General features: G+C 38.8%; 1 protein-coding gene across 26 annotated transcripts in view; it reads right to left on the reverse strand.

Annotated features, from left to right (window-relative positions):
- Positions 1–15,003, reverse strand: part of KCNMA1 (potassium calcium-activated channel subfamily M alpha 1) — a 612,911-nt gene that overhangs the window by 180,227 nt on the left and 417,681 nt on the right. For all 26 annotated transcript variants that reach the window (XM_042456625.1, XM_042456624.1, XM_042456616.1 and 23 more), the window contains exons 10-13: positions 12,422–12,532; positions 8,297–8,402; positions 5,895–5,977; positions 786–855 (exon numbers count right to left, since the gene is read on the reverse strand). In XM_042456625.1, the coding sequence (XP_042312559.1) occupies positions 786–855; positions 5,895–5,977; positions 8,297–8,402; positions 12,422–12,532 (370 nt within the window). The remainder of the gene's footprint in view (positions 1–785; positions 856–5,894; positions 5,978–8,296; positions 8,403–12,421; positions 12,533–15,003) is intronic.

Raw genomic sequence — 15,003 nt, forward strand, 5'->3', positions numbered from 1 at the left:
GTTGTTGTTGTTGTCATTGTTGCTGTGTATCTTCAAGTCATTTGTAATTTATGGTGACCCTAAGGCAACCCTATCATGGAATTTTGGGGGCAAGATGTGTCCAGAGGAGGTTTGCCATTTTCTTCTCCTGAGGCTGAGAGCATTTGACATGCTCAAGTTCACTCAGTGGCTTTCATAGCTGAACTGGGAATTAAACCCTGCCCTCCAGTCATAGTCCAGCACTCAAAATACTCCACTGTGCTGACTCATCTATACTGTATGCAGCTTATATGTTAATGTGAAACATACGTGTAGGAGAGGGGAACTATTATGTTCCATTTGAAAATCAAAAATAGAAATTCAAGTTCATGACTATTAACCACTAAAAGTGGTTATTGTTTCACTGTATTTGCCACATGACTTGATAGAAGCAAAGTTATCATGAGAAAAGAGAGGTCACTATGGTTGTCTATTAAAATGTTCATTAGACCACTCTAGAACACTGACTGAGGTTACCATCTTCTTACACCCTGGGGTTATTTAGTCATCTATATCATTCTGCAAAGTGGTGAGGATAATTTTATCACTAGTCAAGTAGTTATTACTTATAACTATCCTTCAGGATTTTGAAAGATTTTAGTTTATTTGGATGAAAATTGTATTAGATGTTAACTACATTAATACATTCCTTTCTATCAACGCAACTTAAGACAAATTATGCAAGAAATATTACGACAAACTGCGAGAAACAATTAAAAAACAAAACAAAGTAATTGGAGATGAGTGTCCTTCAGAACTTTTATTACCTTGTTGTGATACTGCAGCATCTGGGTAATTATTCTTATTTTTGGATGATAATTCTTTATGGAAATTACTCTGAAAAAGAAAATAAATAAATAAATAAACCAACCAACCAACCAACATTGGTCATGATTCAACAGTAATTTTGAAAATATGGCTCCATGGCTTGGTTCAGATGTTACAGTAGTTTTGTTTACTGAAGCCATAATTTATTCAGCTTCAAAGAAACTATCCTGGTTTCTTAATCAGAGCTATGAGACATTCATTATAGCTAATAGGCTAACATTAAAGTAATAAAATAATAAACTCATTAACATTACACCTCTGGAAATTTTTTACAAAGTTAATTTATTTGTGAATTGATGTCTTAAATTGTTAATGTTTTTCCCAATCAGTTAAAATTGTTGACATGGCCAGTTACAAACCAAAGTGGTAAGGACTATTAATTGTTACTCATAAATAATGTTAATGGAATTAAGTGAGGAATGTAAGGGCTCCTTAAAGTGTTGTTAGTTAATTAATTAAAAAGGAATAATTTCCAATTTCTGTTATTAAACCACAGTTATAGATGTCCAAAGGAGGAAAGCATAATTTAAACACTTCCTTCAAGCCATGATTATGAAACCAGGAACTTATTGAAACATTTTCTGCAGACTACTGAGAAGCTCCAACATTCAGGTAGGGCAGGGCCAGTATTTCCAACTCAGAAGGCTCTATAGAAAAGAAGGTTCAAAATAAACTTTGATATTCTGTATGAAATTTGTTAATATACTGTAAAACAATCAAGTATGTTGGAACTAGAAACAGCCATGTCCCTTATTACTTTCTACTGACTTGGTTATACAGTTGGCCCTTCTTACACACAGATTTTTTATACACGGATTCAAGCATCCACAGTTTGAAAATGTTCAAAAAAAGTATAAATTTCAAATCTCAAACCTTGATTTTCCATTTTTTATAAGGGATACTGTTTTGAATTTTATCATTCTATTTAATGGGACTTGAGCATCCACGGATTTTGTTATCCACGGGGGATTTTGGAACCAAACCCCAGCGTATAACAAAGGTCCACTGTACTATGAGCAAACAATTTCAAGATGTGTCATCCACATCAGGCCTAGTCACAGCTATATGATCTAGATGAAGCAAATGTGCAAGAGGAGTGTGACAGTGATGACTTAGAGCAATGAGCCTCTTGTGGTTTCCACTCTGTATACTGAGGCTCTTTTTGAGATTGCAAACCCCAGTTACCAGGGCTCCTGATCATGTGGAAAGCCTCCATGCACAGAAAAGATGTGCTTGTATAACCCAGCTCTCAAAATGGGTTCCATAAGAGGAGAGTGATGATCAAATGGGACATGATTAGTGTACTCCCCTCTTGTGGGTTAACTTACTCTACATCCCAGAATGCCTGAGTAGGGATACTATCTTGCTGGCTACCTTTCTGGGCCATTCACAGGTCATTCACATTATTCTATTTTTCTACACAGAATTACAACACATAATAACCCTGCTTACTGGTTATATTACCACTTTCCTTCTAAAAGGAAAGAGAAGAGTGTGCACACACACTATGCCTATCAAGATCAAGGAGATGGCATATTCTCTTCTCCGGTTCCCTAAACTGGTAGGAAAAGGCAGCCTTGTCAAAGCTGGACACTGTGATCTGTCTGAATTAATTTCTCTGTGAAAACTGAATTAATTAATTTATTCACTTTAAATATACCCCCATGCCATTATCCCAGGTATAGGATGCATAAAAGCTTCCAAAAACATTAAAAGGTTCCAATAAAAACACAATAAATTATGCACATTAAAATACTGATTAAATTCATTGTTGATAACACCAATGAAAATCATTTTAAACATCATACTGATAATAACTAAGCAGTAAAACACTTAGAAGACCAGCATATCTATATCAAACTTTTGTCCTTAACAGACAGTTAGATGCTGAAGGCTTCCCTGCACAGAAAAGTGTTCAACTAAAGATTAATAGAGAGATGGGCATCCTAACTAGTCAAATGAACAGAATGACAGAGAAAATAATGTCAATGTATGGTAAAGCAGGAACAGTTTCCCCCAATTAGCTCAACATTCAAAGGTTGGAACAAGGAAGATGTCATTTGCATTCCATCTTCATCCACAAAGGAGCAAAAGTTACACTGCTAATACTATAAAATGAAGCTTTCCAGGCAGCTGGGGGTACATGTGATTTATTGCTGCGATATGCTACAACTAAACAGGAACTTGACAAAATTAGTTGGGCTGCTTGCTCTAGCAAGCATGATGTTATTTCGCAAATATTTTTTTTCTCCCACTCTAATTCTCTTTTATAAACTTTCTTTAAACTGAAGATTTAATTAAGCATTCAATTTTATTGATTCAAACTTGTTTGTTCTGAAAACACACCAGAGAATGCAGTTCACCCAATAGGCATTTATTACCCCCTTTCCCTCGTTTTAATTAAACACATGAAATCTATTTTAAAAACTGATTAATCTGCATCTGGATTTCTCTTTAATCTATGTATATAATTTAAAATCAAAGCAAAAGTTCTCCCACCAGATTAAAAATGCAACTTTGGAAAATGAATGCAGCAGTTTGGGGGATAGTCTACAACTTTGCTCTTCCATGTAGCCACGAAGTTTGCTCTTATGCTCAACTCAGCCACCCCCCAAGACTCCACTTTGCTGCCCTGCGCTTTCTGGCAATGTTATTATGGCTAAGAGGAACAGTCTGATCTGGTGCCTGAAGAACTTTGTTGGACTGTTCTCTACTTGAGGATGCTATAATTGATCAAAATGAAACAGGCTACTCAGAAACAGGGAAGCACTGCTAACAGTTTTGTGACCACTAGGAATGAGAAGAATTCTCATTAACTGTTATATACTCGATAAAAAAGAATGAAATAAAAAAGAAGGTAAGAAGAAAAGAAAAGAAAAGAAAAAAGAGTTGAGAGTGTGTCCTAATACTGAACAGACTCTGTCAAGGAAGACTAACTGACATGATCTGTTCAGAAAAATCCATTTGTCCAAAAATATAGGTAGTGGGTTGTTATCTCTCTCAGAAAGTTTTTTTTTTAGAAAGCCTATGTTTTCTTGATAAAAAGTAATATTGCTCCATAGAAGACAGTGTATTTTACACATAATTTTTGTGCAGAAATGCAGGGTTTTTATGCATAAAAATGTTTTCTGCCCTGAAAAGCATGCTTTTGGGAACAGTGATCACTATGTATGAATATATTTAGATGAATTGTGAAAATACATTTCTAGCACTGAAAATGAGCACAAAATAGGGAACAGTGGGAAGAGAAGAAAGAAACCGGGACATTTTGAAAAGCAGCTGAGCCAGTACAACAACAGAGTATTAATCAGGACTATCTCTGCTAACCTGGGACAGTTGGAGGGAATTCAGTTTCAGAGGTGAACATGCATACGCCTAATCAATTCTGAATGAAGAGTTATTCCAATCGCTTTAGAATATCTCCTGAGCAAATACAGTGCCAGGTAGCACACTAGGCTAAATCAAACAATGAGGTTCTTGAATTAAACATAATAATCAGTGACACTGTGGAGAAAATATTGCTGTTAACCAGCCTCTGTCATTTTTCACTGGGTTCATGCACAAGGCTTTTGCCAGCCCCACCCCTAATGAACAGAGGTTGCAGAGCAGCTGTGCTTACTCAATGTATTGCTCCCTAAAGAACCTCCACCTGAATGGCACTCAATATAATTCCAGAAGAATGGGCATCCACCCGCAGTCTGCTCCCTTTAATTTAAATTGTTTCTCCCAGCTCTGCCTTCATTTTGTGGGATGTGCGTATTTGACAACCCAATAAAATTTGTTCAGAACACGGGCCAATTCACTGCGTTATCTCATTTTTAATGGATCTCTGACATTTTAGTATTTCAAAAGGGCAGATTGGTCCCATTAAATTAGATCTGTATGAACATGATGCCAATAATAGGATAACCTATCTTATTATAACCCTACATTTTGCCATTTCTTTGATATCTTTCTCCCACTGAGATGAGCCATACAATTTTTCCTTTAAAAAACTTAACACCAATATCAGGTTGGGAACTGTATGTTCTATTTGCCGACAGTGTTCTTAAAGCTCAAATCCATTTGTTCAAAGACCAAATAGGAACTAACTGCCTATGAGTAGAAAATCCACTATCGATGCTCCCATCAACACGGCTGACACTGCCTATGTTGTTTTCACCATGCAATATGTGGAGCAACCTTTCCTGCCCTGGGTCTCACTAGATGTTCAGGACTGTACCACTCACCAACTTTGAATGGCCATTAAGGGGCTGGTGGGATCTGTAGGTCAAAAATCTAAAGGGATATATTTTGGCTAAGATTAATTCATATGGCTCCTATTACAGAGGCTTGCATACCCCACAACTCATAACTCTCCTAAGACAATATATGTTATTGATGTGCTATGTTAGACAGCTTATTCACAAAAATATGTTGGTAGAAGCTTTGCTCTTCTGTTGTGGTAGCAACCATGAAGGTGACTGCAATTACACTAGTTAAGATACTTGTAAGGAGCAGAGAGAACAATTTGTTCCTATTACAATAAACCTATTTAGGAATATGCCGTATGAGTTATGAAAACATTGAAGACAACCCACAAACCAGTGAGAAAAGAAGGAAGGAAAATTGTTAGGCTGGGCACTAAATCTGAGCAGTTCCCATTTTACCTAATTCCCCTTTCTCTCTTTTTTTAAAAAAATCCTGAAACCAGAGAAAAGTAGAGGAAAGTATCATCATCATCATCATCATCATCATCATCATCATCATCATCACCATCATCATCACCATCATCATCACCATCTCACTTTTGGAGAAAGGCAGGATATAAATCTACTGTATTCATATTCAAAAGTGTCAGAGTAGATTACTCATGTAGGAAACTGGCATGTCTGGCAAGCTTTCTCCTTGACCAGCCACTAGGACTCCTACAGCAAACATCATGGCTGCAAATAAGGTCTAGTAAAACATGTGTTTTCCTATTTTATTAACCACATCTCACTGAAACCCTTAAGTTTAATATGACTTCGTAGAGTAAAATGAAATATAAATATTCTTGTCTACATTACCTCATAATATTGGAGGCATCCTCAGCATCTGGGTCAGCGCAGTATTTGTTGGCAAGGATTAGGCACGCGTCTGCTGACTCTATCTGGACACCAAAGGAGAAAACAAACAGAGACAGGTAAAAAAGTGCTTTTTTAAAAAAATGAAAAAAAAAAAACCCTTGAAGACAAGTGAGAAAATATGAACGTACAGCTACTAAAGTAAAGATCATATAATAAATGCTCCTAACGTGCTGTTTCTATGGCCAGGAAGTGCAGCTGCTAAGGATATGCACACTGGAAAAGATGGGGTTTGCACCCAAAACATGTCAGAAATACAGCTGGCCTTTCATTTTTGTGACTTTGATTTTGTGGATATGATTATTCATGGATTTGATTAATACATTCTTTCCAGGAATCTCTAGATCCTCCAGTCCAGCTCTATCAGAAGATGCCTATAGACGCACATTGGAGAACCTAGAGATTTCTAGAGAAAACACTTCTATAGGCATTTGTAGGTCCTTTAATTCAAGTCTATGAGAACCTAGAGATTCCTAAAGAGGTGTTCTCTCAGGTTTAAAAAAATGTTTTTTTTTAATTTGTGTGTGTGTTTGTTTTTTATTTTCACAGGGGACCTGTGCCTCTAACCCCTGAAAATGTGGAGGGCTTACTGTAGAAAGTTCTGAATTTGTTCTGCATAGTACAATGAGAAGCCCTACATGGATGGGCCACAGAACTCTCAAAGGAGACATCTGGTTTTCCATGGTAACAACAGGGACGTAGCCAAGGGGGGAGTGTTCTTGGGGTCTGGACCCCCCCTTGCGTTAGATAAAATGAATGGTGCGTGCTGCCACGTCACCGCACCCAAGCCTCATTATAATGGTGGCACTTAGTCTGGACCCCCCCTTTCCAAAATCCTGGCCACGTCCCTGGTAACAACATCCCTGACAAACTCTCCCCATGAATTAACCTCCTGGACATAGATAGAAGGCTAGTAACAGTGGATGATCATCTGAGTAGGGGCGGAGACACATTACAACACCACTTTGGGATTAGTAATGCCCATGCTCCATTAAGCACAGGATGCTTCTATGCAGAAGAAACCAGGGAGAGGTAGCATTTTTACAGTTGGCTCTCCTTATCCACAGATTTTGCACCCACAGATTCCACAATCCATGACTTGAAAATATATCCTCCTCCCTGAAAAATAAATTCCAAAAAACAAATCTTGATCTTGACATTTTATTTAAGGGACATAATTTTACGATGCCATTGTATTTAATTGGACTTGAACATCCACAGATTTTGCTATCCATGGGAGTTCCTGGAATCAAACCTCAGCAGATACTGTACCAAGGGCCTTCTGCAGTTAGTTGTAGGGAAGGGCAGATCAACACAATGTGAATTATTCAAAAACACAAATGAATAGTGAAATGTCCTGGGAATGTAAGGGTCGGACACTTGGATAATTGGAAGCTATATTGATCCAGTGTTGAAAGCTCAGGAATTCATTTGCTTCAAAACAAACAAAAGACCCTAACAATGAAACAACTGAAAAGCTTAAACCTTAGCCCTTTCTATAAATAAGAGGCAGGATGTCCTGGGTGTATTACTTGCCTGAAAAGACTCCATATGCAGGAAGTAGAACCTTTAGCATATATATTTTAGGTATGAACATGTCTGAACTAGCAAAGCCTACACTTCTGCATAGGATTCCAGGGAAGATAGGGCCCCTTGTAACCAGGCTTTCAGCTGTAGTAGATGTCTATCTATATATGTAGACCAACTGTAGGCAAATTATGGTCTTCCAGATGTTGCAAGAGTGAAATACCTCACATTCTTCATCATTAAGTATCCTTGCTAGGGCAGATGGAAGATGCAGTTTGACAATATTTGGACTGCCCTCTAATAAACAAGTATTAGGAACAGGGCTAGCAAGTAATGCATGAAGGGGACTAGGGTCTCAGCATCATTCTATAGATGAGATGGCAGAAAGTTGGACTGTACCACTTTAAAATGAGGGGACAGAGGCATATTTTAATGGTTGTTTCTTTTTTTAAAAAATCCACAACTTTTCACACATTATTAAAAATAACATCAAGTATTCACATAGCTGTATCCACAATGAGTTAATTTATTACAAAAAGGGAGTTACCATCTGGAAAACTAGCAAAATTTGTAGAAATATTTTTTTTTTCCCTAGGTAAAATTTACACTAGTTAAAATTATAGTGACTCCCTGAGGATTGTAGTCTGATAGTCCAGTGAAAGTGTGAAGAGTTTTCTGATGGAGACATCTCTAACTTTCTTTACAGAACTAGGTGACTTCCCAGTTTTCCATAGGGAAGAAAAATTGCTTTTCAAATCTGTGCTACAGTTATATCTATTATCAAATTGATAGTTATGACAGAAAATGGGAGATGTTACCTTTACTCTAGCCAAGTCATGCGGATTGAGAACTGAACCCTGAAAAAATTCCACCTGAGTGAAGTGTCGTTTAAAAAGAGCTTCCAACTCAAGGTTAGGGGAGATACTAAATTGAGAGAGAAAAGACAGCAGAAGAAATAAAGTCAGTCTGTGAACATTGCAAATTTTTACAAAATTATTTTTAAAATGACTATAAATATTGATGGAACCTGATATTGGTTGCACATTGGAAGCCTTCAAGGCATTAAAAAACTACCTCTTCCAATCAGCATACCCTCCCGATTCCCTCTAGAAGGTATTCCCCAACCAGATTAGACGACGACCCATAATTGTTATCCCTACCATCCTAGTTACACTGTTTTTAAAAACTGAATTGCTGAAAATTGTTTTATAATTGGTTTTAAATATTGTATTTGACATGTGTCATAGAATTTTATTGTATCTACACCGCTTTGATCTGAAAAGAAAAGCGGTATATAAATAAAAGCTTTATTATTATTATTATATATATATATATTATACTGCCTTACAGTGAATTAAGCCACTGGTCCATCCACTTTGACTGGCAAAACATACCCTACCTTATCTTTCCCATTCTTCAATTTAACCAGATATCAGCCCCTCCCCAGCTTCCTGAATAAGATGAGATTCAGTATGTTCAGGGTATTGTGCTGATAATGCACTCGATGTGGTCTTCAGTATGAATCAGGGATGTCAGTGACTTGTACCACTACTCTGTCATGGATGGATCATTTCCTGGTCAAAGTGGGACTGAAGACCACCACCCACATCCCCCTTAGGGGTGGAGGACCTATTAGAATGGTCTGCCCTCGAAGGCTGATGGAACTGGTTAAGTTCCAGGAAGCCCTAGAGGGTTCTATGGTTGGGAACGACAGCGATTCTGTCAAAGCCTTGCTTGATACCTGGAATGACACTCTTACCAAGGCCATAGACACTATCACTCCCAGGTGTCCTTTTCAGACCGCTTCAAATAAGAAACCATGGTATACCCAAGATCTTCATAAAATGAAGTGGACTGCACAACGACTAGAGTGCCACTGGCAGAAACATCAACTTTTATCTGGTAAGACATGCCATAGAGACTTTTTGAAGTCCTATGGTGTGGCAATGGATACAGCAAAGAACTCATTCTATGCTGTATACATCGCATCTGCAAGATCTCATCCAGCAGAGCTGTTCAGGGTGGTTAACGAGTTAACAACATTGCCCCCCACCCTGAACCCACTTTTGGAACCAACTAAAGCCTGCTGTGATGTATTTAATGACTTTTTTTGCAGATAATATATCTCGGATAAGAGCTGATCTGGACATGGGCATTAAAATAGAGACACTAAGAGAGGTGTCCAGTGACTCCGTGGACTATGTTAAACTGGATCATTTTGAGTTTGTAAATACTGATGAAGTGGACAAGCTTCTTGGAAGCATAAGGAGGACAATGTGCTCCCTTGATCCCTGCCCGTCATGGTTGACTGCCCAGGGAGGTGATGCAATGAAGACACTACTACGATCTATAATTAATGCATCCTTTAGGGAGGGTAAATTTCCAGATCAACTAAAACAAACGGTGGTCAAACCGCTTTTGAAAAAACCCTCCCAAGACCCCCTGGTAAGAAATAATTATAGACTGGTCTCCCTTTTACCATTCTTGGGCAAGGTGATCGAGAAGGCAGTTGTCTTCCAAGTAGTCTTGGAAGAAGCCGATTATCTGGACCCATTTCAAATCGGCTTTAGGACGGGATACGGAGTTGAGACAGCCATGGTCGCCTTAGTCGATGATCTCCGTCTGGGTATGGGCAGGGGAAGTATGACCCTGTTGGCACTCTTGGACATCTCGGCGGCCTTTGATACCATAGACTATGGTATCCTTTTGGAATGTATGAGGAAGTTAGGTATTGGGGGTACTGTGATCCAGTGGTTCTGTTCTTGCTTCTCGGGCAGATCGTGACACTAGGGGACAGCTGCTTTTCTAAAAGAGAGCTGACAACTGGCATCCCTCATGGCCCCATCCTGTCCCCCATGGGCCCGAGTTACTTGCCGGAATGCCTCTCCCTACACAATCTGCCTGCACACTTAGAATAACTGGGAAGGACTGGGAAGAACGAGTTAGAACATCAATCAAGCAGGCTCAGCTTGACTTCCCAGAGAGTCTTCACAGCAACTGCTCTGAAATTGTTGAACCGTCTGACAGAAGAGATCCATCTCATTACCTCTTTGGAACCGTTTAAGAAGGCACTTAAGACGAATTTCTTCTGGTGAGCTTACCCACCTGACCTTGTGTAAGAAACACCTCCAGACCATTGTACAGATCTACTGCATTTCTAATTGATGATAAGTTAGTTTTAAGATTAATTCCATTATTTTTATTGATGTATTTTATAAGTATTTTATTATTGATGTATGGGTTTTAACGGACTGTAATCCCACCTCGATCCATCTGGGAGAGATGAGAAAATAATAATAATAATAATAATAATAATAATAATAATAATAATAATTATTATTATTATAGCAATTTTATTTTTAAGAGGATCAGGAATGGCACAGAAAAATTTGTTTCCTGTGCAGAAAATGGTGTTATTTTCAGACACAAAAACCACCCAACTACAGCATTTTCTATACACGAAATGTCTGGGTCTTTTTGCACAGAAATAGTAATTTTCTTTGCAGAAGAAAATGCTTCTAGAAAATATTAATAAAAAGATGAATTTTACATAGAATAAGTTCTGAACTGTAAAGATTCTCATCAGTCTATGTTTCTTCTTGTTAGGGTTTCCTGCCATTAAAAAACCAAACAAACATGGTTTTCAATCATTTTTCAATATGTAGAAGGATCTTGCAGCATCTTTGAGACTAAACAAAACTGAACAAAAGACATTATAGCATAAGCTTTTGTAGAATTGGTCTATTTCCTCTGATGCATGGAGTGTCTACGAAAGCTTATGCTAGAACGTCTTTTGTTCAGTTAGTCTCAAAGGTGCTACAAGATCTTTTTGTATACTGATCTTTCAGACTAAGAATCATTTTTCAAATATTTTAAAATATTCTTTCCATTTTTACTTATTTTGTAGCACATTCATGTAAAGAGAACTTTAATAGTGGGACAGGCTCTAAATACACTGAGCAAGGTCTCGGGATTGTATTACACAAAAGCTGAGAACTTCCATTAAGCTATTCCTGTATATAGTTTCCTTTAGAAATATGGTCATTTTCCTAGCAATACAAGAACAACCCCCAAATGCTAAGTGTTTTGTAAGTGATCCTTTTTATTATAAGTATTTTCTACATTAATGAAAGCAATATGATCTTTAAAAACAAAACTTAGTGTCATTTGCACTTTGTGTTATCTCACACTAACATAATCATAACTCTTACAATCATTTTTGACTAATAGGATAAGAAGCAACATAGCTTCCCATTAAAGGCATTGGTATCATTCATTGCAAAATTGCTCACAGCTCTCAACTGATGGGAGACAGGTCAAAATTGCATCTCTGCCTTAAAAAAACATCTATTTTTTTTAAACTGGCTCTTCTGTAAAACAAGCCAGCTTTAACAGTAGATTTAATGGTAATGACATCCTTATGATAAAGAGCAACCACCTTAGCATTTCATGACATTGACAAGGGCATTTCCAGGGAATTAATGCTTGTTTGGAAAAGCTGAGGTCCATGTTTTGAAGATTTCATTTTGAAACCAGGGGCATTCATAGTCATCAATATCATTGCTTTCTTTCCACTCCTCACCCACTATTTTTTGTTTTCTGTTCTATATTATTGTGTGAACATGCAAATTTAGATGTACAAAACTAATAATAAAATCCTAGAGTTTAAAATATTAAGTCTTAATCTGGTTTTGATTCACACATGAATGCTCATCACTTAGGATCTGCAATATTTTAATAACTTCCATGTCTTATTGGCCAGTCACAGAAAACACACCTCAGGGCAGATGTCTAGGACACTGCATACTGGAAGTGTGTGGATGAGATGCCCACAAGAAAACTGGTGTGTGTGTGTGTGTGTGTGTGTGTGTGTGTGTGTGTGTGTAGGTCTAGGCCCCTTCTATCTCTGAAAAAATAGCATCATAGCTTTATTGTTTACTCACTTATGCAGAAAGACGATTTCTACGTTCACATCATCCCTGTCCTTGTGCAGGAAGTCCTTCAGGAAGTTGGACACACTTTCCAATGTTATGTGGCCACAGACAACAATGTGCCTGGGACAGAAAAAAGGGCACAGTTAAGTTTGCTGAGGGAACAACCAGGAAGGAATACAAGTTAGCCCAGGAGCACCAGAGAAACATTATTTTATTGTGGAAAAAGCAAATACAGAAGGAAAAGACTGCTAGTCTTTTGATATGTCTCCAGTTCATTCCTAAAAAGAGAGAAAGGAAAACACCTACAACACAGAATTCTGAGAGACCAAACTATTCCTGCTTTTTAATGTAGTAAAACATCATTACAAGCAAATGGTCAAAAGGTTACTCATATAATATTGACACCTGGGCTTTGGATTTAAATCAGGACCAAGCCACTGTTTAAACAGTACTGAAGCACTAAAACAGCTAGGTGAGGGAAGAGCAGGGATGCTGAGAAGAACATGTTGATATAACACCATGATTAACAAGCCAAGATGTAAAATCAGAAGGTTATAAATTTGATTGGAGACTTTAATATTGTTGACCAAGGCATTACAAACGTGCCAAAGGGGCGTACTAGGGTTAGGAAGGGGCGTAGTAGGGTTGAGAAGGGGCGTCCCTTCCGGATGCCCCTCAACCCTATTATGGACCCAGTCTGTAACAAATGCCGGCACCTGTCCACATGGGGGGCGCCATTTTGACGTAGTGAACGCTCTGCGTCCATACGTCACACAGCGGAAGTGACGCCATGAGTGCGTGACTAGCGCCTCATGGCGTCTCTTCTGGGTCACAGGAAGGAGCATGATTTTCACGCTCCTTCTTTGCAGCGTCCGGGAACCGCGCCATTTGGCTGCTGTGGTTCCTGGATGCTGCAACCGGCGGCGGCAGCAGACCATTGCTTTTTGGTGGTCTGTAACCCGCCCAAGACAGGGAGCTATCTCTTGAAGAGTAACTCCAGATATAACAAACTGTACATTTAACCAAAATTGGCTAACTTTATCACAATGCAACCACATATGGATATACATTCCTTTACAATTACTACCTCTCTAAAATATTGCAGTCAACTGCTTCGAAAATCTAACCCGTTGTACAGGGGCAAAGTACAATTGGAGTGGACTACTAAGGCATGCTTTCTAAGCAGATTAGATCTAGATTTGAAAGCAGGGGGAGATTCCAAATCTTATTCCAAACAACCTCTGAAATTGATATATTCAAATCTAATTCCCATTCAGTTTTATATTATTACTATATGTTGCCAATGTAAGCCAATTGCAGACTTTTTCTGCAATGCCTTTAGGAAGCTGGGTATAAGCCATACAGTAAAGCTCAAACACTGTAGAGGAACACAAAGTCTCCTCTTCCCAAACTAAGGCGCGTTACAGACAGGCATAAGGGATGTCCTCAGGACGTCCTAGGTTTAAAAAGGGGTGTCACTTCTTGACGCCCCCAAGCCTAATACGTCCTGAGGGTGTACAAGATGGCGGCGCCCCATCTACATGGGGGCCGCCATGATGGAGTCACAAACATGCTGCCTCCAAACGAGGCGGCACAGACGTGACACTGTTGCGCCGCGGCAGGGCGCTTAGTGCGTCCTTTCATCGGTGGAGGAAGAAGCTCCGAAACTGAGCTCCTTCCTGGTCTTGCATTGCTGTGTGCAGCCTTTAGATGGCTGCGCCCAGCGACGCAAGGGAGAAAGGGGCCAAGCGGCCCCTTTCTCCTCTTCCCCACTGCCACAGGGTGTCCTTGGGACTTGAAGCCCCAAGGACACCCCTTTCCAGGCCTTGGGGAAGTGGCCTATTGCTGCTTCCCCACGGCCTGGAAAGCGGCGGATCGGGGCTTCAGCAGCTGCCGCTCTGGCCACTAAGGCCCCGATCCGGTGGGGAAAGGGGCGGGTGCAGGCCGCCGCTTTTTGGCGGTCTGTAACGCACCTACATTTGCTAATAGGATGTAATTTGCTGTAACTGGAGCCATGTGGGCTGAATGGGTGCTAAGGTCTCCAGTAGCTCATGGCTTAGTGCCATCAGATAATTACATATTTTCCATATTGCAAGAAAATAGTAGATAAAAGGATTTGTGATTTCATGAACTGATTTTGTCAGGAAACAGAAAAATAATAAATCTAATTCTGGGGGGAATCATTTCCAATTTTCAACTGAATCCATTTATTTGACCGATCCCATCTTATCAACTGAATAAGATGGGTTAACAGGAAGACAGAAAAATCAAATTCACCATGTACTATAGATAGCCAGCCCTTTCTAGAATTAATAAATCTGAAATATTTTGAGAATTGATAATTTTGATTATTAAAAGCAAATGAATTGATAGATATTTGCCAGAGTTTAAAGTAAGTGGGGAAAGGTGTTAATGGTAATGTCTGGAAGAAGAAGAAGAAAATAGTTTAAGAAGTAAGAATATTTTAATAAGGAGAATACATCATGAAAAGGATAGGTAGGGGCTTTCCCATGCTTCTAGTTTCACTTTCATCCATAATGGGCCCATAGTTATTAGAAATCAGTTGGGAGATATCATTCATGATAATTACA

Source organism: Sceloporus undulatus, chromosome 3 (genome assembly GCF_019175285.1).
Source record: "Sceloporus undulatus isolate JIND9_A2432 ecotype Alabama chromosome 3, SceUnd_v1.1, whole genome shotgun sequence".
In the NCBI taxonomy this organism is placed as follows: domain Eukaryota; kingdom Metazoa; phylum Chordata; class Lepidosauria; order Squamata; family Phrynosomatidae; genus Sceloporus; species Sceloporus undulatus.